The 25,544-nt window shown below is 39.3% G+C and overlaps 1 protein-coding gene across 1 annotated transcript in view; it reads right to left on the bottom strand.

The window, feature by feature from the left end:
* Positions 1-7,792: 7,792 nt before the first annotated feature.
* Positions 7,793-25,544, bottom strand: part of DPYD (dihydropyrimidine dehydrogenase) — a 1,113,082-nt gene continuing 1,095,330 nt past the window's right edge. The window contains exons 22-23 of the mRNA XM_036769110.1: positions 12,793-12,933; positions 7,793-9,449 (exon numbers count right to left, since the gene is read on the bottom strand). Of these exons, the coding sequence (XP_036625005.1) occupies positions 9,279-9,449; positions 12,793-12,933 (312 nt within the window). The 3' untranslated portion in view covers positions 7,793-9,278. The remainder of the gene's footprint in view (positions 9,450-12,792; positions 12,934-25,544) is intronic.

Genomic DNA, 25,544 nt, shown 5'->3' with positions numbered 1-25,544 from the left:
ATCTTTTGTGTCTTCAAGTACCAAGTCCCATCTGTCACAGGTTCTGAAACAGAGGGTTCAGAACAGGGAATTCCTCACCCTCTTGCTGGATGCCATTTGAAATAGTCACACTGACTCAGGGTAAATACTTCTGGAGTTGGGCTAGGCATGGGGTTCCAAAGGACAAAGTCCTTGAATTTTCAGGGCTCTTTATTACCTATCTTTCTCATGGCAACCAATTTGAATGTATTGTGCTTTGAGGAATCCTATCCACAGAGTATAATCCTTTGGACAAAGTATGGATACCTACAAGAACGGAGGTAAACAAACATATACTGTTTGGTTGCCTCTTTGTTAGAAAATAAAGTTCTTGCTCCCCAGATGCTTTAATATCAGCATTGTAAAAATATCTTTCATTTCCAGCTTGCTGCTTTTGCCTTTTTTAGTGCAAACTTTCATATGTGCCTACATCAACACCCCTGTTTCCCTTAATTTCCTTCAACCCATCATTTGTGTTCAACCTACTTTTTGAGAGTAGGCCTATTACTCTCAAGCAGCTTACATTCTAAGAGGCAGGGTTTTATTCATTCTTGGTATTTGTACCCTCAGTACCTGCAATGTAATGGAAGCTTAAATATTTGTTCACCAATTGTAATAACAATGTTGCTTGCAGCTGTTGTGGGGGTGTAAGACCCAACAAGACTAGCAACAAGAGCTGCCAGCATAGGTTCTTTGATCTGCTTTTCTAAGGAAAGCAACCTTACGGGGTTAACAATCTCACTTTAATCAAACATACATATACCATTCACTTAGTTCAGGGAGAAAAGTCAGTACATTGAACTTCAGAGCAAATACGAACAGAAATTACAAACAGAGACAATATAAACAGAGCAGATACACAGTTCAACAGGCAGGCTTTGTCTGATCAAGACATCACATACATAGTTACCAAAAAGAGAAGTGCCAACATTTGGGTTTTTTCAAAGCCGGGGGGCTCCAGAAGCTACCCAGAGTCTCCACATCAACACTCTTCCAGTGAGTTAGAGCCCCAAGCAAAATGCTAACCTCTGAGTTTATATACCCTTCTTAGAGCCAGAAGGCTTGAAACCTAATCAGCAAAAGGGTGTGGGCCTGGGACTTAGCACCTAGCAAGACTTAATCAAAGGGACTTGATTACTTTAGCATTCTAAAAGAGAAAACAGTAAAAAAAAGTCCCACCTTGATTAGTATTACACTAATTGACTGCAGCTAATTTTTCTGAAAATTATATCAAAAATCAAAAAAGGTTCACAGAATAGATAAAATCCCAAATGCTAACATTTATGAAGCACTTATGGTGGGTCAGGTGGGCAGCTAGGTAGTGCAGTAGATAGAGCACTGGGCTTGGAATCAGGGAATTCAAATCTGACCTCAAACACCTACTAGCTTTGTTACCCTGGACAAGTCACTTAACCCTGTTTTCCTCAGTTCCTTTTCTACAAAGAGAGCTGGAGAAGGAAATGGCAAACCATCTTAGTATCTTTGCGAAGAAATCCCCAAATGGGATCATGAAGAGTCAGACATGACTGAAAAAGTTCAACAATTTAAAAAAAATCTTGCGATGCTTAAACCACCTTCTCCCCAGTCTCTCAGCTAAGGACTTTGCCAGGTGTGAAGAAAACTGAGTCAATTCATTGTGAGTTTCATCTTTTTATCTTATGATATTCTGACATCATCTCTCATTCTCTCCTCTTTTATGCCAATGAAGAGGTCGCCTTTCTCCCTGCCAAGGCTAACTCCTATATGTATATATGGATATATGTGTATCCTTGATACCATCTCCTCCAGAGGATTGCTTCCATTATCATCCCTTCTTCAATCTCTCCCTATTTGCTTATGTCTTCAAATATGTTTTTCTCCCTATCCTTCAAAAAATACCTTCACTAGACCCTACCATGCCCCAAGCTCTCATCTCATATGCGTCCTCTTTCTCAAACTCCTTGTACGAGCTGTCTGCACTTATTTCCTCTACTTCTTATCCTCTCACCTTCTCCTAATCACTTAATCAACAAGCACTCATTAAGTATTTACTGTCTGCCAGGCACTAGGGATACGAAGACAAAAGGGGAACAACCCTTGCCCTCAAGAAGCCTTCAATTTAGCCAGTGGAGACAATATATACAATATATACATATATTGGTATACCCAAAATAGATAAAGTTTATTTGGGAGGGAAAACACTAGCAGCCTAGAGGATCAGGAAAGCTTCATGTAGATGGTAGCATTTGAGCTGAGCTTTGGATTCAAATAGGCAGAGAGAAGAGCATAGGTGGTACAGTGGATAGAGAGCCATGCTTAGAATCAAGAAGACTCATCGTTCTGAGTTCAGATGTGGCCTAGACACTAGCTATGTGATTCTGGAAAAGTCACTAAACCCTGTTGGCCTCAGTTTCCTCATCTGTAAAATGAGCTGGAGAAGGGAATGGCAAACCTTTGCCAAGAAAACTCCAAATGGGGTCACAGAGTCAGACAGGACCGAGCTTACTGAAAGATGGCAGAAAAGGGTGTGTCCTAGGAATGGAAGATGGCCTATACCAAGGAATAGAGATAAGAGATGGTGTCATATATGGGGGATGGTGAGAAGTCCAGTTTTGCTGAACTATAATGCATTTTAATGGGGAATAAAATGAAATAAAGCTAAAAAAAAGATGGTAACCTGAGGTCAGATTGTGAAGGGCTTTAAATGTGAAACAGAGGAGGCTATTAAACAGGGAAAGTGGTGGCAACATGGTCAATATCAAGCTTTATGAAAATCACTTTGGTAACTTCTTGGAGTTTAGACTGGTGTGGGAAGAGACTTAAACCTGAGAGCCCAATTCGTTGGCTACTGTGCTAGAGCAGGCAAGATGTGATGAGGGTCTGAACTAGAAGCTATATGAGTAGAAAGCAGGGAATTGATGTGAGAGATGTCATGAAAATAGAAAGGGCAAAATTTGGCAATGGATTAGATGTCAGGTGAGAAAGACAGTAGTTCAGGATGATTTTAAAGTTCTGAACCTGAGTGATTCGAAAAATGCTTATAGACTCAATAAAAAGAAGGAAGTTTGGAAGAGGGTTTCGGAGGAATGATAATGAGTTCTGTTTTGGACCTATGGAATACATTTTTCCATCCAGTTAGAAATTTCTAACAGGCACTTGGTTATGTGGGACATCATGAGAGAAACATGAGAGAAATATGGAAATTGTAGTCACCAACACAAAATGATAATTAAACACACGTGAGCTAATGAGGAGTGAGAGAGAGGGACAGACAGACAGATGGAAGGTGGGGGGGAACCGAGGATGAGGACTTAGGACTTAGCCTTGGGATACATTCACAGTTAAGGATTGTTACATGGATGATGCTCCAACAAGAAAGACTGACAAGAAGCAACTGAACAGGAAAGAGGAGATCCAAGAGAAAGTGGTCATAAAAAGGCAGAGAGGAGAGAGAATCCAGAAGGGACAACTTGTTAACAGTGTCAAATCTTATAGAATAATCAAGAAAGATAAAGGATAAGGGGAAAAAATCGATCAGATTTGACAATATTATTGATGACTTTGGAGTGATGAGATCAGAGTGAAAGGAAAAGAAGTGGAAACAACGACTGTGGGTAGTTCTTTCTGGGATTTGGGCTAAGAAAAGGGAGGACTAATAAAATATTTTACCTTGAGAAGATGGTAGTGAGGAGTTTTTAAGGATGGGGCCATGGGTTCTAAGAACCTCTTTATAGGTAGCAGAGGAAGAATCCGTAGAAAGAGAGGGGGTGTAGAACAGTGGAGGAACAGGCAATTAGAGCAATCTGCTGGAAAAAGGTATGAAATCAAGGGTATGCATAGACAATGTAGCAAAAGGAGAAGGACCATCTCATTATCAGAGATTGAAGTGAAAGAGAGAATGAAAGATGAGGTGGAAGGATTGTGAGATGAGAGGAAGTGACAGTGAATGTCCTCAGTTTTCCCATTAATATGTGAATTGGGGTCTTCAGCTGTGAAGTTGAAGGAATCAGAAGGGTGAGGAAGTTTGAGATGAGAAAGAAAGCTGAGAAGACCTATCAGGAATGAGAGGTATTATGGAAAGCATCGATTAAGCTTTTATTACATGTCCAGCTCTGCACTAAGGACCTCACTAGGACCACAAATAGGAAAGTAAGATGGTTCTTGCTTTCAAGGAGTTCACATTTTAATTGGGTATGACCAAATATAAAAGTTTAATTTCCATGGCATTTGGAAAGGCTGGGCTGTACTTTGGGTTTGTCAGGCAAAGTAAGGCCAGGTAGCAAGACTCCCCAAACTCTAGGGAATAATTTAGGTAGAGCAGTTAGATTTCCAACCAATTTTTATTAGGAAGAGGATTGTGGGAACAAGGGTCAGAACGGAGTGAGGCTTGGGGTTACCTCTGAGTGAGGTAGGAAGGGATAAATGATGTGAATCTGTAGTGTACTCTGTCAACCCGGCTACAACTTTTTCTAGCTCCATTATGTAAGTGGATAAGAGTGGAGTAAGTAGACATGGGACAATCTAGGATTGCTATTTGGAAAGGAATCTGTGGCAACAAGGCAAGGGAGAGAGTGATATGAGAATAGAAGACAGTGTGGAGTTGATTCAATTAATTACAGGATGGAGGAATGGGAGGTCATGATGAGAAAAAGGTTATTTTAGGAGGAGTAACATATGGGATGATAGGGAATTATGATGATCTAAAGGAATTTCAGAGTTCTTAACCACAGAAGTGGAAAAATTGTGAATGATGGTAAAAATCAAGTCTACGGGCAGCATTCTGGTTCTGCAATCTTGCCTGTGTCAGTATATGAAAATGATCTCTCTACTGTCATCAATTTGCTCTGGGCCTTTGAACTGAACATAGTCTATGCCTTGGATGTGCCCTCCTCCAGGGAATCACTGGATTCCTGTTAGACTCAGATCAAATGCTCCCTCCAGCTGCTAGTGACTTCCACATTGCCTACTCAAACCATCTCACCCCGTTACTTTCTATCTGTTTTGTATGTGGTTAGCATAGACCTGGAAATGTGAAGAAAGATTGTCACCTTTACTGGAATGTAGGGTCCGTGAGGGTAGGGCATATCACTTTTCATTATTGTGCCTAGTACAGTGCTTAGATTGTAGTAGCTGCTTAATAATCCTTTGTTGGTTGTTTGATTAAAGTAAAAAAAGAAATAGATTCCAATAGGACTTTTCAGAAACACAAACACTGCCCAAGAGTTACACCGCCCACACAATATAAAAACACCCAGAGGTGAGCCCTGTAACGTATCTGAGAACTGCTCAGGATGAAAAAACATGAAGAGGTTCTGTGATCTGAGGAAATAACCATAACAATGATATGGCAGGGTGCTGAAATCAACATCAGGAAGAGTTGGGTTCAAGTACCGCTTCTGCCAACTACTGGCTTTGTGACTTTGGACAATGCACTAAACCACTCAAGTCTTGGTTTCCTTACCTTTAAAATAAGGATAGCAATATCTGTGATTGCTGGGAGGCTCAAAGGAGATACTGCATATCAAGTGTTATGTAATGTTAAGTATTTCAAGGACCCTTGAAGAGATGTTTTGGCTTCAGGGGAAGGAAGAATGTCTTAAGAAACCTTCGGGTCATGCCAAAGCACTGGGCCTGGAGACAGGAAGACCTGAGTTCAAACCCAGCCTCATATACTTACTTACTAGCTGTGTGACCCTGGGCTAAATCACTTCTCTGTCTTCCTCAGTTTCTTCATCTGTAAAATCAGGCTAATAATAGCACCTACTCTCCCCCACCCCAAGGTTGTTGTAAGGATCAATGAGATAATAAATTGGCACAGTGCCAGGCACATAGTAAGTGCTTTATCAGTGTTAGTTATTATGATTATTTGTCTGCCTAGTTCCTTTTCTTTCTAGAAATTTCTCTGCTTGCCAGGAGTTAAGGGAAGGGAAGAAGCATTCATATGGTACCGACTTTGTGGCAGACACTATGCTAAATACTTTACAAATATCATGTCATTTGATTCTTAGAACATCCTTGTGAGGAAGGCGCTAGTATCATCTCCATTTATAGTTGAGGAAACTTAGGCAAAAGTCAAGTAATTTTTCCAGGGTCACACAGCTTACTAAATGTCAGAGGCAGGATTTGAACTTGGGTCTTTCTGATTCCAAGCCCAGCCACTCTATCCATTGAACCACCTAGCTCCAGGTGAAGATCAAACTCATAGTCTTTACAATTCTCACCCCTAGTACTGCTCCAGAAATACCATGCTGACTAACCACACTTATTGCTGAAAGATTTTCCTTTTAGCCTTCTCTGGGCTAAATGTATGAAAGTGTACAGGATGGGAGGGGTGTGTGCATGTGTGCTCATGTGCATTTGAATGCCCTGAACCTCCCAGGTGCTAACGTACTTACATGTCAGACCACCTTGTATTTTCATTTTGTACATCGTCTGTTCATACCGACATATGCACATATTGTCTTCCCAAATGGACCGTGAGCTCTTTGAGGGCAAAGTCTATTTGACTTTTGTCTGTGTCCCTAGCATCAAGCCTGAGTGCACAGGATGAGAAGTGTAAATGGGTTTTGATCTGAGGAAATAACTCTAATATTGATGTAATAGGATGCTGGACAGGTTCAGGAAAACTTGGAATCCCGTCCTGCCTCTGATACTGCCTATTGGACCACTTAACCACTCTGAGGCTGAACCTATGTAACTCCTATGATCCATCTACTCCTCCTGGCACATAGTAATTGCTTAATTAATGAAACTCGATTGATTTTTTTGATGTGGCTTTTTAACATTTGTGTGTGTGTGCGTGTGTGTGTGTGAGTGAGAAGTGATGGATGTTTCATTCGGTCTTTATTACTCTATAGTTAACATTTAGAGGGTGGATAAAAACTTATTTGCATCATGAATAAAAAGCAACCAAACAAAAACTAAAGATCTTTCTTTCAATACTACCATGAAACTGGCCAGATAAGGAGAAATGCAGGTGAGAATCAAGCTCTCTTGGCGTCATGCATCCTGACTCCAAGGCCTGGCATCTCCTCAGGTCCCCTGCAGAAGCTGTAGCAAAGAGCTCCCTGAAACGTGTCCACTCTTTTTTATGTGTTTGAACCATGATCAGAAGAGGTTGCAGAGGTTATGAATTACCCTTTTCTCTAAGCCCCATTAAAGGACATGCTGCCTGTCAGTCAGCTTTCTGAAGAGGATTCAGGGCAAATAGGCACTGAATGTCTCCTTCTAATGCTACCCAAAGATGTGATGAGCTCCCAGGGTGAAAAACATTCATTTGAAGCAAGGAAAATGGACTACGATGACATCTGGCAAAGTTCTCTTCCAAGGAAAGTACTAAGTTTTGCTAAATAAAGTGCTTGTATATTATAGCCATCCTTAGATAATGTCCCCCAGTCCCAAGCCACCCCCATCCTAATGACAACAGAAAAGAAGGGAGCCAGGGTAGCAAGCAACATGTGGAACTGCCAAGGGCAGGGTGCCCATTCCCTCTGACTGATTTGTGCTCATGGTCTATCCCATGGTACTATCTGACATGTACATATTTGGCCAGCTGGGAAAGGATGGAATTCAGGAAGCGTTAAGAGAGTCATCATTGGCAGGGGCCAAAAGAGCACTGATTGTTTGCAGGGTTGGCACAGAAGTGCAGCATTTAATTTAATATAACACTACCTCCTTTACCTGACATCCTGGACCAGGCATTTGGCATCAATTTCAGAAATGAGGAAAGACTTCTTCCCAGAACAATCCACATGACTGAGATCGGGTTTTTGCAAAAGAGTTAACAAAAGGCTGAGTTGCTTAAAATTTGTGTTTTATTTGACACACAGAGACTTGGTTAAACAAGGATTTCTAAAGACATACAATTAGAATTTTGAATCTTCTTTTAGATCTTGCTATTTGGCACAGGACTAGGTAGACACATTAGCTCATTAACATATAAAAATTCTAAAATAGAAATAGACTTATATGAGAATATTCTGAAAAGTAAAGATCAAGTAATACTAAAAATATTACTGAGCAATATAAAAACTTATTTCTTTTTTGACTAATATATAGTACTGAAACATAACTACTGATTTAAAGAGTAGGAAAAGAATGATACTGTCAATTTACTTTATTTGTATAATTTTGTTCTTGAATAAATCAATGCATGAGCCACCATATAATTTAAGTTTTGCTCAAATATTAATTAGTATATTTAAAATCTTAATTTTATATTGGCATGTATCTGTGAATTCATTAGTATAAAAGACTCCTGGTATAGAAATATTCATACATGGATATAGATATCTTATTTTTTACTTAAAAGTCTTACAGAGTTTCCTGGGGTCCTAAAAGTTTATGACTACCCCAAAATCACACAGCCAGTGTGTGTCAGAGGCAGAATTTGAACTTAGAGTTCCCAACTTGCAGGCCAGCCCTGCCACACTGCCTCTTAATATATAATTTTGGAAGTTACTGAAAGTATGTAGGGTAAGTTCATTATACATCAGAAACATGGTCGTAGATCAAAACTTCATACTAACAGCTTGGAGCTTAAGAATGCAGACCGAACATTTAAAGGGAAACATACTTTGTACCCATTGGTACAGATTTTAGACACCTTTCTCTGAAGCACTAGTGCAGGATGGCTGTAATGGTGGTATAGTTAGCAAACACTCATGCTTTGTATCTGCGTGTGTGTGTGCCTAGTACAAAGCAGAAGCTAGGTTTTATGTTAGCTGAGAGTACTTAATCCACCTTTTATAACCCTATTTAAAGCTTCCTTTCTTTTCTTTCCATAGTAAAACAACTTGCTTCATTTGTGCTTTATGGAGCTAATTACATTTTCGAAGAAACAGTGTTAAAATTAAATGTAATTTTTAATTATAAAATGTTTCCCCGGCAACGGTTTTCTTGTATGTTAAATTGCACTTTGTTCCAAAATACTTAATTTCACTTACAATTAGGAATTAAAGACAGAGCCCAGCCCAGGGTAATTTGGAAACTGGAGCATTAATTGCCAAAGAAAAGTTAATGTTTCTCGACAATGGACAGAATTGACAGAAAACATCTAATTAACCAATGGATAGCTTACGTCTCACAAAACTTTTCTCTGAAAAAGAATCATTAGAATTCATGACTGTGGGCAGCCTGGCCATCAAGGTTATTATTATTTTGTTTCTATTATTATTCCTGTTATTTTTATGTAGAGAGATTTAAAAATAATGATCTAATTAGAAAACATATCCACTTCCTCTGGTGACTTTCACTTTGCCACGACTGTTAAACTAATCACCTTAACACACTGGATTCACAGCTAAGGGCAAGCCTCTCTTTGGTTCGTAAGGTGTTGTCCTGGAAACCATTTTGATGCAGTCAATAATCGGGCAGACACTGAGACACAGAGTGCAACCCGTACAACTGTCGTTGACGGTGGGCAGGTGGGTGTTGGGATCAAACTGTATAGCCTGCAAACAAAAATAAATGGTATTGATGTCATTCTTAGGAAAGGTCAGGCATGCCCCCCATTTTCCCATCTGCAGTAGTGTCATGGCTAGAGAAACCCTTGCCAGAGTATGGTTGTGTGACTATAGCAACAGTTTAGCTGCCAGGAGAAAAAGAGAGAGATGTGGAGAGGGGGAGAGAGAGGGAGAGAGGGGGAGGGAGAGAGAGAGAGAGATCCTTCTGCATTAAAAATATAAGGTTTAAAAGTCCTTCAGGGTATTTTTAATCTTGTGAGGAAACATTTCTCAGCAACATTGCAGTTCACCAGTTATATTCGTTCTGAGCAGGGGTCTTCCGTCTTCTCAGTTCTGGAGGGTTCTTGTCTCTGAGGGTGTGGCTCTGCTGCTTTTTTGTGACAACCCCCCTACCCCCCCAACTCTTTTATTCTCTTCATAATCTAATAGAAAGAAATAGACATGGGAAACACATTGCTGGGCCACCAGGGGCAGATTTGCTTGATTATTTGGGGACATCAGGTACCTACATCAAAAAATATACCCTGGGCTTTTTGAATGTACAGGGCATGGCCTTTTCTATGTTCCCAAATTCTAAGTTTCATAATCATTTTCAATATGAAAAATTATTACATTTTTCAATGTAAAGAGAATAAAATACTCTCTAATTTAGAATCAAGATTTGTTTTCTTTTGGGGGGGAAGAAAACAAAAATTAGTTAGAAGCCAAGTAAGCCTATTCCAATAGTAGTAGAATGGTGTGTCAAATCCTTTCTTTGTAAACAATTTTGTGTTTTTCATTTTGTGACTATAAGGTAATCTTACATGAATAGCAAAGTACCAAAAGGAAGCCACTTACCATTATATTATCTATTTGCAAAAACATATGTGATCCTTGTTGCTTATTTTTTTCTCTTTCAAAATATGTCTGAATCCAAGTTGTATTGCACTGAAACTCATTCCTGTAGATATTTTAACCTTTTCTCTAATATACTTCTTCCATGAAAATAGTTTCCATATTTTGTAAGATGGAATTTGTAGCAGGGGTTTAGAGAAAGAAATTTTTCTTTCAGTTTTTTTCCCTTTTACATAAAAAGAAATCCAAGTGACATCTTTGAAGGGACTAAAAAGATACTTGTGTCTTAGAAATCTTATGCTTTGAAAATTTCAGACACACAAAACCTTACATTGAGTTGAAGATTTAAAATTCTGACATTTAATCCTTTTGAGATGGCAGAGACAAAAGAAGGACTTTCCAAGAAGAGCCAGTTATTTTATGCATGCTTTTTATATTTTCTCCATTATTACTGCAACTCCATTATATAAGTTATAGTAAAATTCTAGCCTTCGATGAGAACAGAAAATGTCCACATCCAAGGCACAGAACCCTCTATTTTATGACTTTAGTTAGAAGTCTTCTAGGCCTGCCCACCTACGCTTTGGCAATTAATTCATAATTGTCTGTGACATGATTATTATTAGGCATTTCCACAAAAAACCCCAACAGACTAAAACTTTTTCAGCAAGAGATAAGAAAGCGAAGTACTAGAGTAGAAACTGAGTGACAGAACTGATCTAAAAATACTACTAAGGTTGCAAAAGCACAGATACACGCAAGTCTATGAAATTATGATCATCAAAAACTGGAAAACAACTTGTAGATTTAATCATCATAATTAAATTAGTAATAAGCAAAATAAGCAGGAAGTAAGCTGTATCTAACCTTTTGATGAAAGTGACTAAAAACACCCTGTAGATGTTACCAGTAGGATATTATTCACTTGCCTGGAAGTCATTTTCATCAGACAAGTAGCATATTTCTAAGAAGATCTTATTTTCCTTTACTCCACTGTAGCTATGAGTCCAATTATGTTGTAAAACATTTTATTAACAATCACCATATTTGGGGGCATTTATTCTAGCATTCTAATGCCACCACTTTTAAACCCAGTTTCTAAGGGGATTATGTATCACATCTAGCCATGCCATACTAGAAAATGAATGTTAAAACAACCACATAGAGACATAAATACCTCTCGTTCACATGTAGACTCTATCCAGGGTAAGACATTCTTTTCCCCACCCGGGGAGATGATATTCTAGACCTGTGATTTCATCTATGATAAACTGCCAGTAGGGAAATGCCCTCTGCCAAAGGAAATTGGTGACTTCTCTAAGACTATTACATCCTGGGGCATAGGATTATAGATCTAGAGTTTAAAGGAACCCTAGAAGTTATTTATTCCAACTTCCTCATTTTATAGAGGAAGAAACTGAAGGTTTAGTGACCTGGCTAAGGTTATACAGGTCCTAAGTGTCAGAGGCAGGATTTGACTCCAGCTTCTCTGGATGTTTAGGCAGAGATCTCTTCTACTGTATCATGTTGCCTCCAATATTGAGAGGTTATATGACCTGTACATGGTCACACAGCCAGTGGGTGTCAGAGACAAGACTTTACAGAGTTTTTCCAAGGCCAGCCTTCTCTATCCATAATACCATGCTTCCTTTATCATAACGTGGCTGGTATCAATAATAAAAGGGTTAATTCATATTATTCCTCAATCTTTGCAGATAAAATAGAAGTCTATATAATGCTCCCGAAAGGACAATTAGGGAGTTTCCTGAGGTCGATAGCAACCTGATCCAGAAGAGACTACAGGGAGTTAAATGGTTATTTGCTTCACTACGTTCTATTCCTTATCTGAAGCCAGTATCCCTGGGGGCTTTCCTATAGGATTAGCTCTCTGGCAAGGAGGTGGAACACTGTTTCAGGAGTTTATGGCTACCTGCAAGGAGCAGCAGTGGCCTGGGAGCACAGCAGCAACATTATTTATCTATCTTTGAAAGTTGCAAAGAAAGTCCCCATGGAACTCATCTGTCCAAGAGACAGGTAGGTTTAGGCTCATGTGTACCCCTATTTTAGGAGCTCAGTAAAAATTGAATGGAGAAGAACCCTCTCTTAGTGATGAGGTTAAGCCAAAAAGGCAGTTGATATTAATCTTTAGATAAATAATACTGAGGTTCAACAATATAGCACTTTAAATTTTTTTAATATTAGCAGCCACCTGCGCTTTTCTTGTGGTCTGGGTTTCTCCTTCCCATAAAATGAGTTCTACCTGCTACTGCTATTAAATTATCATGCTAGTACAATTCGGATGATGACTTACTTAGTATTTTAAGTTATGGCTTCCTTCCTTAATGGCAGCTGAAGAGGATGGGAAGATACACTAGAGGTGAAGAGAATACTTGGTGCATCCATTTTTGATTACATGTTTAGCGACAGGATTCTTTTTGTCCACACATCCCAAAAGATACTTCCCTGGGACTTTTGCTAATTTTGTCCATGTTCCTACCTGGTATCCAGAGTCATTGCAGGTCATGTAGCATTTCCCACAGTTAATGCACATCTCTTCATCAATCAGAGCCACAACATGTTCTATTTTACTAAGTTCATCATATGTTCCAATGTACTGCAGTGCCTTCCCAATTATGTCCTAGAAATATGAAGCATTGAATCACTTAGAATGTACATTTTTGGGTATTTCCACATCTAAATGAACATCACTTTGAGTTTTAACATAATGTCACTAGTTAGTAACACAAGAGGTTTGGGGTGTTATACTTCAGATTGTATGAAGCAGATAAAATATGTTAATGCTCATAAAAATTCAGAATGCAGTTACAGCTAAATCTCTGTCTTCTGAAAAATGGGCCATCTACATATCTAGCTTAGAATGATGTGAGCTCATTGCACTGGGTAGATATTCTTCTGTGTTATCTTGACCAGCATCCCAGGTCTCCCTTGAAGGACAGAGGATACTTTAAGGAACCCAAAGGGGAGATAAAGAACAATGGCTAATGTTTTCATACCTGAACACTTTAATGGACGTTCAAGTATATAGAAAAACAGAGGGGAATAGGGGAGGAAATTCTATATGTGTGAATGTCATAAATTTATTTCACTGTTTTAGATTCTAATTTTCATTTAGCACAGCTATCTGGCAATACACCCACCTGTCATATCTTGTTGCTTAATTATCCAATTCTAGAAGAATATATTTCACTATTAAAATATTCTAATTTATGATAATAAATTAGGCCGATCCAATAGTCAGATCAGATGTGCTTTACATTTAAAGAACTAGGTTTTTCTTCTTTCACGGCTGAGGATTTCTAAGCTGTTATACGTTGCTTTGTTCTTCATATTAATTGGAAGTGTGCTTAATATGTAGAGCACAGACGATGTTTCATCAACAATAAAACACACTTTGTTTCATAAAACAAAACAGACGATTGTAACAATGTTTGTCAATGCAAGGCGCTGTCAAGATTTTCTGCTTTTGTTCTTAAGTTTTAAGAACAGATTCTTTAGTTTGTATTCAAGGTCCATATTCCAGAATGCTTGACTTTAGCTTAAAACAAATGGAAAATGGCCATCTTGGCACATTCTCTCTTTTTTTTATGGAATTCTTTGCTCTCCTCTCATGGCCTTGATTCATTATCTCTTAGTACTTCTTTTGAACTCTAAATGACCATTTAGCATTCCCATAACTAGCAACAATACAGCTTTCAAACTAAAAATCAATCAACACTTATTAACCACCTATTACCTCTCAAGCATTGTGTTAAGCCCTGTGGATCTAAATACAAATGCAAATAATAATAAATAATTACAGCTAATATTTATATGGTCTTCTAGATTTGTAAGGACCTTTATATATTTATCATATATTGGCCTGGTCATTCACATTCAGACATACTGTACTTTGAACCCGACACAGTGATGTCCTTTTGGTCCTCTTTGAGCATGGACAGCCACCAATCAATGTATATATGTGTGTGTGCATGTACACACATGCGTATATCTATACACATATATATGCGAGAGCTAGCATTTATATAGCACTGTAAGGTTTGCAAAGCACTTTAAATATGTCGTCTCATGTGATTCTCACGACACCCATATGGGGTAGTTGCTATTTCTATTCCCATTTTATAGATGAGGAGATATTGAAGCTGAGTGGGTTTAAGTAACTTGCCTGAGGCAGGACTCGGATCTTCCTGAATTCAAATCTCACACTCCATCCACTGTGTCACCTAGCTGCCTAAGATAATCCCTCCTCTCCAGGAGCCTCCATTCTAATCCAATCCAAACCCTTGTTTCTTTAGGGAGAAGAGGGTTTAATTATTATACAAGAATGAATTGCTACCTTTCCCTCCAGGGCTAAGGATAACCATGGCTAAAACTTCATCACCCAGTAGCCACCAGTAGTAGATGGTGAGCCTCTGGCTAACTAACCTGGGTCTTGGACAGCAGGTGTATTAGTTCCTTACCAAAAATTCCTTATCAAAGCCTCTTCCTCTTGGAAGATCCTACCAGAGCTCACAGTTATCTTGCCACAGCTTGCAAGAACCAAAAAGGATCACCTCCATATCACAGGCACAGGTATGAGACTTTGGAGGCATGTTTACCAAAAGCGTCTGCCAGTGTCATGGAGGAGGCACAAAGTCCAACTGCGGGAGAGACTCCTTAAAACTCCCAATCAATCAACTGACAAAAGTTTGTCTAGCATTGTAGTGATTGTATCTAGCTCTGGAATAACACTGGGTTTTCCTACTGAGATCCATGATCACTTAACAGAGGAGAGCCTAATCACATAGAACAAAAGGTTCAATAAAGAATGCAGTTTGCTTGGATTGTGACATTTAGTTGTGTACAAGAATTGAGATAAAAGTTATCATCAAGGAAATCTCATGCACAACAAATCCAAAACAGAACCTAGTGTTTCCCTCGTAAAAGAAGTATGGTGTTGTGAACAGGGAATTTCTTTGGAACTAGAAAGACTGGTTTTAAGTTTCACCTGTGACATTTAATGGGTTGTGTTCCTACGCAAGTCTCAGAGACTTTTAGCACTCTAGTCAACTCTTTATGGCAGTAAGTTGCATGGAGTGCACTGACTTGAATCAGTAGTGGGAGTCTCTTCACCTGGCCCTATCCCTCTGTGGTGCTAATGTGATCAAAGATCTTCCTCACCCATTCAAGAGGTGTAGCTAGTTAAGAGAAGCTTGATTAGGAGAGGCCCTTTGTACCTGCTGTGGGTAGCCACTAAGGTCAGACTAGAGAGCTGGGAAGAGACGGAGAGTAGAGAGAGCTTTGGAGAGACGGGGAACTGGAAGAGATAGAGAGAGAACTGCAAGGGCTTTCAGAACTGTTGGAGGAGGACGAAGGCAAGCAGACAGGATTTGTGAGTGTTTACAAGAAGGCCTAGAGGAGGGAAAGGTTACAAGATGACTTGGCTCTTTGCTGTGATATTGTGTTTTAATCTCCCTGCTTTTATATTGAGGTAGACTTAATGGTTTTGGGATATAATTACTATTCTGTCGAATTGGGGTTATTGGTTTTGGGATTTGATCCTCTGGTGTCACCATAAATACCATGAATCTTGCCTTATTGATGTACCCTCCTCTATCTCTTCCCTTAAACCTTCCCTTAATCTAAACATTCCCATTTCTGTGAAGGCACCACCATCATTACAGTTGTCAAGTTTTGTTGATTCCACTTTCAAAACACTCCTGCATTTGTCCCCTTCTCTGAACACGAGCCTAGTCCAGGCCTCTATCACTTCTCATCTTTAGCTATTGCAATATTCTCCTAAATGGTCTCTGTAGCCCATGTCTCTCTTTTCCAATTCATCCTGCACAAAGTCACCCAATCAATATTCCTAAAGCACAGGTGTGACCAGGTCACTCCCCTATTCAAGATCCTTTTTTTTCCGCTCCCAATTTCCTTTACAATAAAACAAAAGCACCACTTTTTGGCATTTAAAGCTCTTCACAGTGTGACTCCAGCCTATCTTTTCAGATTGATTTCACATTATTCCCCTTTGTGCAGTTGACATTCAACCCAAACTGACTTAGTGTGCTATTCCCAGCAGACAACATTCCACCTCTTGCCTCTGGGCTTTGCTCAGGCTGTTCCTCATCTGTGGAATTCTGTCCCTTCTCATCCTGCTTCTTGAAGTCTCTAGATCCGTTCAAGGCCCACTTCAAACAGCATCTCCTTCCAGAAGCCTTTTCTGCTTCCTGTAGTTCTTATTGCCCCTTGAAACTAGTTTGTTTCTTTGGTATATGTGTAAATACGTTGTTTTTACCCAATAGAATATAAACTCCTTGGGGGAACAGTATATTGTCTTCATCTCTGTACCTTCGGTGCTTATTAACACAGTGCCTGGCACAGAGGAGACATTTAATAAAATGATGCTGAGTTGAATTGAAATGTGCTTTGAGGTTTGTTAAACAAAGATGATAAGCATGTATCATGATCACAATCTGTCAGACCTTGATTAATATTTTCCAATAACCTTGTGGAATAAATACATGAAGTGACTCTTTGGCTGTGAAAGGCTATGCCTGATTGATGACAAAACAACCTGTCATTTCAATAAAGACATCGGTCAAAACAGTCATTGGCTGAACTGGTCCACTGTTTGAAGTGATGAGTTGATTCAGTCAAAACGATTACACAGGTTACCCCACTGACAGTCTCATAACCAGCAAAGGGTTCTTTTAGAGAAGAAAGCCAGCATTTCCAGCTCCCTTTCCTGAATGAAGTAGTTACAGAAGAACAGAATTTTTCAGAGTAAGAAGGGATTTGCAGCCATCTAGTCCACCTCATGCCTGGAAAAAAATAATACTTACTACAATAGCCCCTGACAAGTGGTCATCTACATTTTGCTTGAAGCTGCCTAGTGATGGAGAAATCATTAGCCCTTTAGGCACACCATTCCACTTTTGGACAGCTTTAATTGTTATAAATGTTTTTCCTTATATCAAGCTTGAATTTGTCTCTTTGCACTTTCCACTTCCTGGATCTGTCCAGTTAATCCTTTTCTATACATTTATGGTGTCCCTCCTGAACTCTTCCTCTCTCTAGGCTAGTCATTCCCAGTTCTTTCAGCCAATCCTCATGTGACATAGACTCAAGGCTCTTAACTATTTCATTTGTTCTCTTCTCCCCTTTCCCAGCCTATCAGTGTCCTTCCTAAAATGGTATGTAGAACTGAGCACCGTGCTCCTGGTGTGGTTTAACTAATGCCGAGTAAAGAAGAATTATTGTCTCCTTGTGCCTAGAAACTACTTCCTATCAGCCTAGCCTCCAAATGCATTAGCTTTCTGGCATATTTTGTCACTTTATTGTCTTATACTGAACAATCCACCAAAAACCACAGATCTTTTTCACAATGTTGTCTAATCATGTCTCTGCCATTTTGCATGTGTAAAGTCAGTTTCTTGCATTCAAGTGTAAGATTTTATATTTATCCCTATTAAATTTGATCTTATTAAATTCATCCCAATGTTCTAGCAAGCCTGTCAAGGTATTTCTGGGCCCTGACTCTGTCAGCCTGTGTTAGCTGTCCCTCCCAGCACTGTATCATTGGCAAATCTGATAAGCGTTCCTTTATCCAAATCATGGATGAAAGTGTTAAGCTATGCAAAGCCAAGGGCAGATCTCTGGAGCATTCATTGGAGACCTCCTTCTATGTTTATTTTGAACTACTAGTGACTACCAATGGTCCTATGCTGCCTGAGGAGGAAAACTTGCCTCAGATTTAGAGCAGAGCTTGAGAAAATAAGTTATTAAAAACATTAGAATGAGATGTGAAATTAAATGGGCTAAAAACATTTGGAGTCTGTAGTTCTTATAGCTGTATGGTATGACAAAACTCCTTCATCTTCCAAATTTTCCAAGGGAAATTTCCATACACTGTTATCTGAAAATGGATATTTGATCTTATGAAATAATGATGATGACAGTACAGTAGATAAAGTTAAACTTGCATTAGGTATTAAAAGAAATTATTATTTCACATAGTTGAAAAATCTCCACATTGGTTAAAAAACATAAAACCATCAAAGAGCATTGAAAGACTAGATGAACCCCCTGAGCACAAACCTTGGATCTTGGAGAAGGTTGAAAGACATAGAATCAGTCAAGCACATATGGTTAGACAGGTCCCTATTGGGCCACAAGTCTTTGGAGATTAGGGAAACTAGTAATTATTATTCAGAGATGGGTGTGGATAATTGAAGGTTGAGAAATTTGTTCCAGGCATCCCTTTTGGGGGAGAGCCCCAAGAATAAGTTATGCTAAATTCTTCACAGTGTCGATGAAACGCCCAATTTGGAGGAGAGGATATAGAGGAAGGAAGATGTGTATCCTCACCCATCTGTTCAACACATGTTGTCAAACTCATATTATGAAGGGCCCTAGGATTCAGTCTAAATCATTTTATTTAGCTAATTATGCTAAACGGTTCATTCTTGATTTTGGGGGATCCCTAGTCAATTGATTCCTTGGCATAAATAACCAAAAGCATTTTAGACATTAACATTTTCAGTATTTCTTGGGAACCATGATCTGTTGTTGAAAGGTTAGTTCTGAATTGGGAGAAGGAAGCTGGGGAAAATCACACCCCGTCTGAGTTATGCTCATGCTTAAACATTTTGATTAAATATGAATTTCTATGCTTTTACTCGCACTACATGAAGTGTCATTTCCTGAAAGTTCAGTTCAAGGTAAGTGGATATAAAGGACAGATAATATTTCACTGTAAAATGGTAATGGATGAAGATCCTAGATTTGCTGCCAGGTAGTACAGAGAATCTCAGAAATGGAAGAGGCATTATAGATGAAGAAACTGAGATCAAAAGGCATGGAGTGACTTTCCTTAGCCTTAATAGTTAGTAGGCAGGAGAAACAAGAATGGAACCCAAGCCTCTCACTTTCCAAGGCAATATTCTTTGCCTGTGTCATCAGGGCATCCAGTATATCTTCTGGCACCAGAGTTGGACTCTCCCAGTGGGCAGGGAGGCACAGTAAAGCATAGGCTGGCAATAGAACTAGCTCGATTGCTTTATCTACTCTACTGACAGTCTCTAGAAAAGCCACTCCTGGAAGATAAGCCTAGATCTTTCAGCCAGTGCTGGGGGAGGGTGATGGAGGTGGTGGTCATGGTTTGACTTGTCTGGACCATAATGGCAGTCAGTGGGGGTGGCTGACCTCTCCACAAGAGTTAATTTGCTGATGATGGTTTTGAAGGCTCAGATGAAAGTATATGGGGTCTGGTGGGGAGTGCTGCTCCTCCTGGGGCTCTTGGGTTTATCTCAGGCCAATTTTCACCAGAGCGAGACTCTTGTCTACAGTGTAGCCAATGAAAGATCATTTGCTCTTTTCCTGAAGCCATTTTCTGAGAGCCAGTAAGGGGAACCTACTACTTTCTAGGTCACCCCATTCTACTTTTGGATAACCTCGATTGTGAGAAAGTCCTCCCATATGTCAAGGCTAAATCTGCCTCTCTTCTATCCATTACCTCTAGGTCCGTCCTCCAGGGTGAGGCAGAATGTTTAATTTCTCTACTACCTGATGGCCCTTCAGATACTTGAAGACAGCCAACATGGTACTATACCTTCTCTTTTATACTGAAACCACTCTAGCTAAGTGAGATGTAAGAAGCAATTGCTATAAGAAGCATTTGAAGATGAACATCTGAGAAGAATTATAATAGATCAAATTAAACAATAATAAATTGAATAAGGTGGTAGTGAGAATTCCTTACAGCTCATTTATCTTATCACAAAAAGCAATATGATAGGAAAGGTGATAGAAGAAACTTTTAAAAGCTTACAAAAAGAACAAGACAATATTGATGAGGACTTTCAGTTCCTCAGACATAAGCTAGGATATGTTAAGTGAAAGAAATAAATTAAATACCAATTTTATACACATAGTAAATAACAGTTGCTTTACTGAATGTGAAAAGGGAGAAATTAGTTGCCATAGGAGATGTGACAAGAGGTGTTACAGCTGCAGGCTAAGCAGAGTTTGTCAATGACTCCCTTCCTCTCTGACCTTGGGTACCACCCTTCCATTAGGTTCTGAGCTCCTTTCTTATAGGAACGTTCTTTTGCTTTTTATTGTATCCCCAGCATTTAGCACAATGCCGGGCACATTTTAGGGGCTTGATAAATATCGATTTCTTGATTTGTCCTCTCTATTGTAGTTATGTAATACAAAACTCCATCTTCCAGTTCAGGGCATTTTCATTGGCTGTCCCTCATACTTGGAACTCTCTTCCTTCCTCATCTCTGACTCCTGTCTTTCCTGGCTTCTTTCAAGTATCAGCTAAAGTCTGACATTCCCTAAGAAGTCTTTCCCAGACCTCCTTAATCTTAAGGCTTTCCCTCTATAATTATCCCCATTTATCCTGTATGTCTTAGTTGTTTACATGTTGTTCCCCTATCAGACTATGAATGCCTTGAAAACAGGAACCATCTACTGCCTTTATATCACCATCACTTAGAGTGTCTAACACATAGTAGGTGCTAAATAAATGCTTGTTAACTTGATATTATCACTTATTTTATTTGGCTCCTAAGGGAAGCTTTGGCAGAAATTTAAAGCCTCTTAAAATATGGTACATAAGAAAAATAATGCAGTCTACTATTTATACATATAAGCATTACTAGATAGATTAATTTATTCATGCAAAACCTACTTATTGAGCACGTAGTATGTGCCTAACTATGTACAAGTTGCCATGGAGGGGAGGGGCATGGAGAGCTAAGAAGTATGACTAGTCCTTGCCTTTAGAGAGCTTACAGTCTTATCTGGGAGAAAAAAAAAAGAATAAACATGAACATTTAAATAACAAGATGAGGCAGAATTATCAAATTGAATGGCATAGAAAATAAGAAGCATAAGAGGATAAAGAGATTGAGGTGAGCTGCCATTCAGGTTCTAGTGAGGCTATTTAGGCACTCTATAATATATTTTGGTAGCATTAATCAGTAGTCTAACGAAGCAACAGCTTCCATTCAACATAACTGAACACTTCTTCTACTGCTATTTATGATCTCGTGTAGCAGGCATGACAAATATTTCTCTTTCTTGTATATGGAAATGCCAAGGAATGCTTCCCTCTCTTCCTCTTCCCATATGCTTCTGGTCATGTAAATAACTCCATTCGGTTACCCAGGGGGAATCCCAGTGGACTCTGAAACCATGGGGAACTCTGCTAAGTGGGAAGCAGTGATGTGCATAAGAGACACACCACTGAGGGGCTAGGGAGAGAAGATTTTTAGTAATATCAGTAAGTGTGACATTGACACCCCAGACTCAGCAGGGAAGGGCCAAGTGAGTTCTTGACCATCGCAAGGTTTGATGAGGCCCAGCGTTTCAGGAACAAAAGGAATGACTTCAGAAATGAAGGTACTCTGGTCTGAAACTATATTTTGAGCATGTTTCAATATAACATGTACTTCCGTGACAGGAACTTCTAAGTCCTCTCCTTTTTAGCAGTGGATCTTAACCTGGTGTCCATGAATTTTTTTGATCAATGAGATATTTGTTTAAAAAACAAAACCACTCTTTCATGGTGCTTGGCCATAGTCATCACTATATAAATATCTTGAAAACTATTTCAGTATAATCCATTCTCTTTATAGTCCTATATATTTTATTTTGTTCACTTAAAAATACTGTTCTGAGAGGTCCATAGGCTTCACCAGGCTGCTAAAGGGAGATACAAGACACGTACAAAAAGGTGAAGAACTCTTACCTTACAGGGACAAGGCAGAGAACCAGTTCCCTGGGAAAGGAAATGCCCAACGCCCCTGTGAATGACTAAGAAGATGCATGTGGAGGGGAAGGGAAGGAAATAAGGATTTCCATAGCTCACACTAAGTGCCAGACGCTGTGCTAAGCACTTTTACAAATACGAACTCATTCGATCCTCACAGCAATCTTGGGAGGTAGGTATCATTATTGTGCCTATTTTACTGTAAAGGAAATTAAGACAAATTGAGGTTAAGTGGCTTGCCGTAGGTCACACAGCTAGGAAATGTCTGAGGTCAGATTTGACCTCAGGTCTCCCTGACTCCAGGCCCAATGCTCTAACCACTGGGCCACCAGCTGCCTCTACAGTGAGTGATGTGCAACATGGGACATTGCATACAACACTAGAAAAAGATACCAGCATCCACTTGCTCTACACACCTTATCCAAGGGCTGTGTTGCATTATTATGTTGGCTCAGGGTGAATTTTATTGACTGATGCTACTTTTTTTCCTAGTATCCAGGCAGTGAACCTCTTACTCATGCCAGCATCAGATAAGATACTGATCTTACCAGTAGCTAAAGTTTAAATTATCAGAAAGGTGACAGTTCAGAGAGGGAGTTAGGGTGCTAGATACTGCCCTCAAAGGAAATTTCCTTCTCAGCCCTTTTTAGATCTCAATTCCAAAATAAGCTTTATAGCCAAAGAATTTAGAACTTTCTCGGGAATGGTGGCATTCTAAGCAGTCTCCAAACTGTTGATTTTGGGAAGCAAACAGCATATTTTATAGAGCTTCTTGCATAGAGGTCCTTTCTGGAAAGTCTGCTATTTCAATAGGACAAACCTATGACCATCCCCCGCGTTTATCTACACTTAAATCCTGAACCTAAAAAAATGTCTTGCATTGGAAGTTTTAAAGAATGTGAGGAATCAGTCTTCTAGAGAATTGCTTATGTAATTTATCACTCAAAAGGATCTTGGAGAACATCTCTCTAACCCCATTATTTTATAAATGAACAAAGTTTGGCTCTAGAAGTTGTCACCAGCTCAAGGTCACATGGGTAGGGAGTGGCAGAAAGAAGACTACAACCCAGGCTTCTTGATTCTTGGTCTAATTCTCTTTCCATTCTGCCACATTGTAGACTTTGATCCCAGAGGTCTGGACTAGTTTATTCTATTTATATCCTACTCAATTCATCTGACTCTCTTTGATTCTGCTCTGAAATCAATCAATCGACAAGCATTTCTTAAATGCTGACTATTTGCCAGGCACTGTATGAGGTGCTAAGGATGCAAGTACATAATTAATCCACTCTCTTAAATCCAGTAGGATAGGGGTTGTCTGAAGTCACAAATGATGTGTGGATGCCAGAGGAGGCCAAAGTACCATGGCATAGTGGATAGCCTGCTGGGCTCAGAGCCAGGAAGCTACATGATTCCAATCCTACTCCGAGGCCTGCCATTTAGGTGACCCTGGCCAAGTCATCTAACTTGTCTTGCCCTCACTTTCCTGATCTGTAAATTGAAGGGACTGGATTCAATGATCTCTGAGGTTCCTTCCAGCTTTTAATTTAAAGCTGGATCCTATTCAGTTAGTCAATCATTTATTAAGTACTATGTGCCAAGTACTATGCTAAGTGCTAGGGATACAAATAGAAGCCCCCCCACTAAACGGTTTCTGCAACCTCAAGGAGTCACATTCTAATTGGGGAGACAACATGCATAAACTATGTACATGATATGTATATATATATGCATGTATATATATATATATATATGCATGTGTATATACATACATATGATATACACATATATTATACAAATGGAAGATTCCACAATGAGAAAAGGTACTAACACTGGGCTTAGGGGGTACAATGAATGGGAAAGGCCCTTTTCATGAGGTGAACTTTGAACCGAAGCTTGAAAAAAGGCAGGAAAGCCAAGGGCAGAAGTCAGGAGCAACAGCATTCTAGGTATAGAACTGGGAGATTGAGTTTCATCCATGAGGAATGGCGAATAGGCCTGTGTCACTGGGTCATAGAAGAGGAAAGAGAGGGTGTAAAGGGTAAGAAGACAGGAAAACATTTTTGCCTTTACAGTGTTGCTATTTGCTAAACTGTTCTCCTGGTTCTGCTCATTTCACCTTGCAATGGCCAACCACAATTCTAGAGGACTGAGCACGCATTCATGTTGCCCCTTTCTTAACAGAGACTAGGTGATGGAATCAAGAGACAGAATGAGACACACACACACATATTTTAGACATAGTCAGTATGGAAATTTGTTTTGCTTGACTATGCATATATGTTACGTAGGTTACGTTTGTTCTTTCATTGGAAATTGGAGAAAGAGAAAATAAATGCTTATTAATAAAAAGAATAAAAAATAGAAGTGAAAACAGCAACAAAAAAGACTAGAAAGGCAGGGAGTACCAATGTATGAAGAACTTTATATACCAAAATACTTTATATTTGATCCTGGACCTGAGAGAGAGCTACTGTTGTTTATTCAGTGGACGGGTGACTCGTACTTTGGCAGCTGGATGGAAGATGAATTGAGTTTATGAAAACAAGTCTTCTCTGCTTGGAATAAAAATGCATGAATTTCTACTTCTATCAGATGCCACATTCCTGAATTTGGAATTTAGACGAATGACACTCTGGAGACCAGGAAAACTTAGAAGGAACCAGAGAGTGAAAAGAATACTAGAGGTGGATTCAGAGATCCTGGGTTTGAATCTCAGCTCTGCGCTACCTGTAGGACCCTGGGTAAGAAAATTGGGCTTTCTTGGTATCACTCAGTATGCTCACCTGTAAAATGAAGGACCTGAATAGGTGATTCCCAAGGTCCATTATAGCTCCAAAGCTAGGTAAATAACCACTTGCCTCAATACTTTTAATTCTTTATCTCCTCAAGGACAATTGTACATATAATGGATCAGTAGCTACCATTTCCCATGTTTATATCTATTCCAGACTGCACACTACGTGGGCACAATATTTTTCAAGATCTGACAGCAAAAGGAATGGGGACAGCCTCTATGGTTGGAAGCAGTGGTTAGTAGGACTGCTCCCCACTAACAATGAGAATGATCCCCTCCAGCAGAAGGTTCTTAGCAAGTGTGCAGAGATCTGGTCTAAGTTCTGAAATGTCAGTCATTAATAGTTTTTTCTGGGGGTTCTGTAGTTTATTACACTGTATATTTTATTCTGGGCTGAGCTTTAAAGTGAGATTCTTTCACTGGGGGATTGTGAAGGTTGTGAAGACTTTCAAAAAATTGGGTTTCATCCTTTCAATTGTCCAAACTTGGTTTCATTTTTTTCTAGTCCTTTACTTTCATGTCTTTCTCAACTCCCACTTTCTGAACGTTCACTTTCTATGATTTATTTACCTCTTTGTAGCTTTTATTTCTAATAGCGAAGTAGCAGTCTTACTGCAAGTAGAGTTGATTCTCTCCCTGCTTCAAATAATACCAAAACTCTACCTGAAAA

This window comes from Trichosurus vulpecula, chromosome 7, assembly GCF_011100635.1.
Source record: "Trichosurus vulpecula isolate mTriVul1 chromosome 7, mTriVul1.pri, whole genome shotgun sequence".
Lineage (NCBI taxonomy): Eukaryota > Metazoa > Chordata > Mammalia > Diprotodontia > Phalangeridae > Trichosurus > Trichosurus vulpecula.
This window is presented reverse-complemented; position numbering and strand designations above follow the sequence as displayed.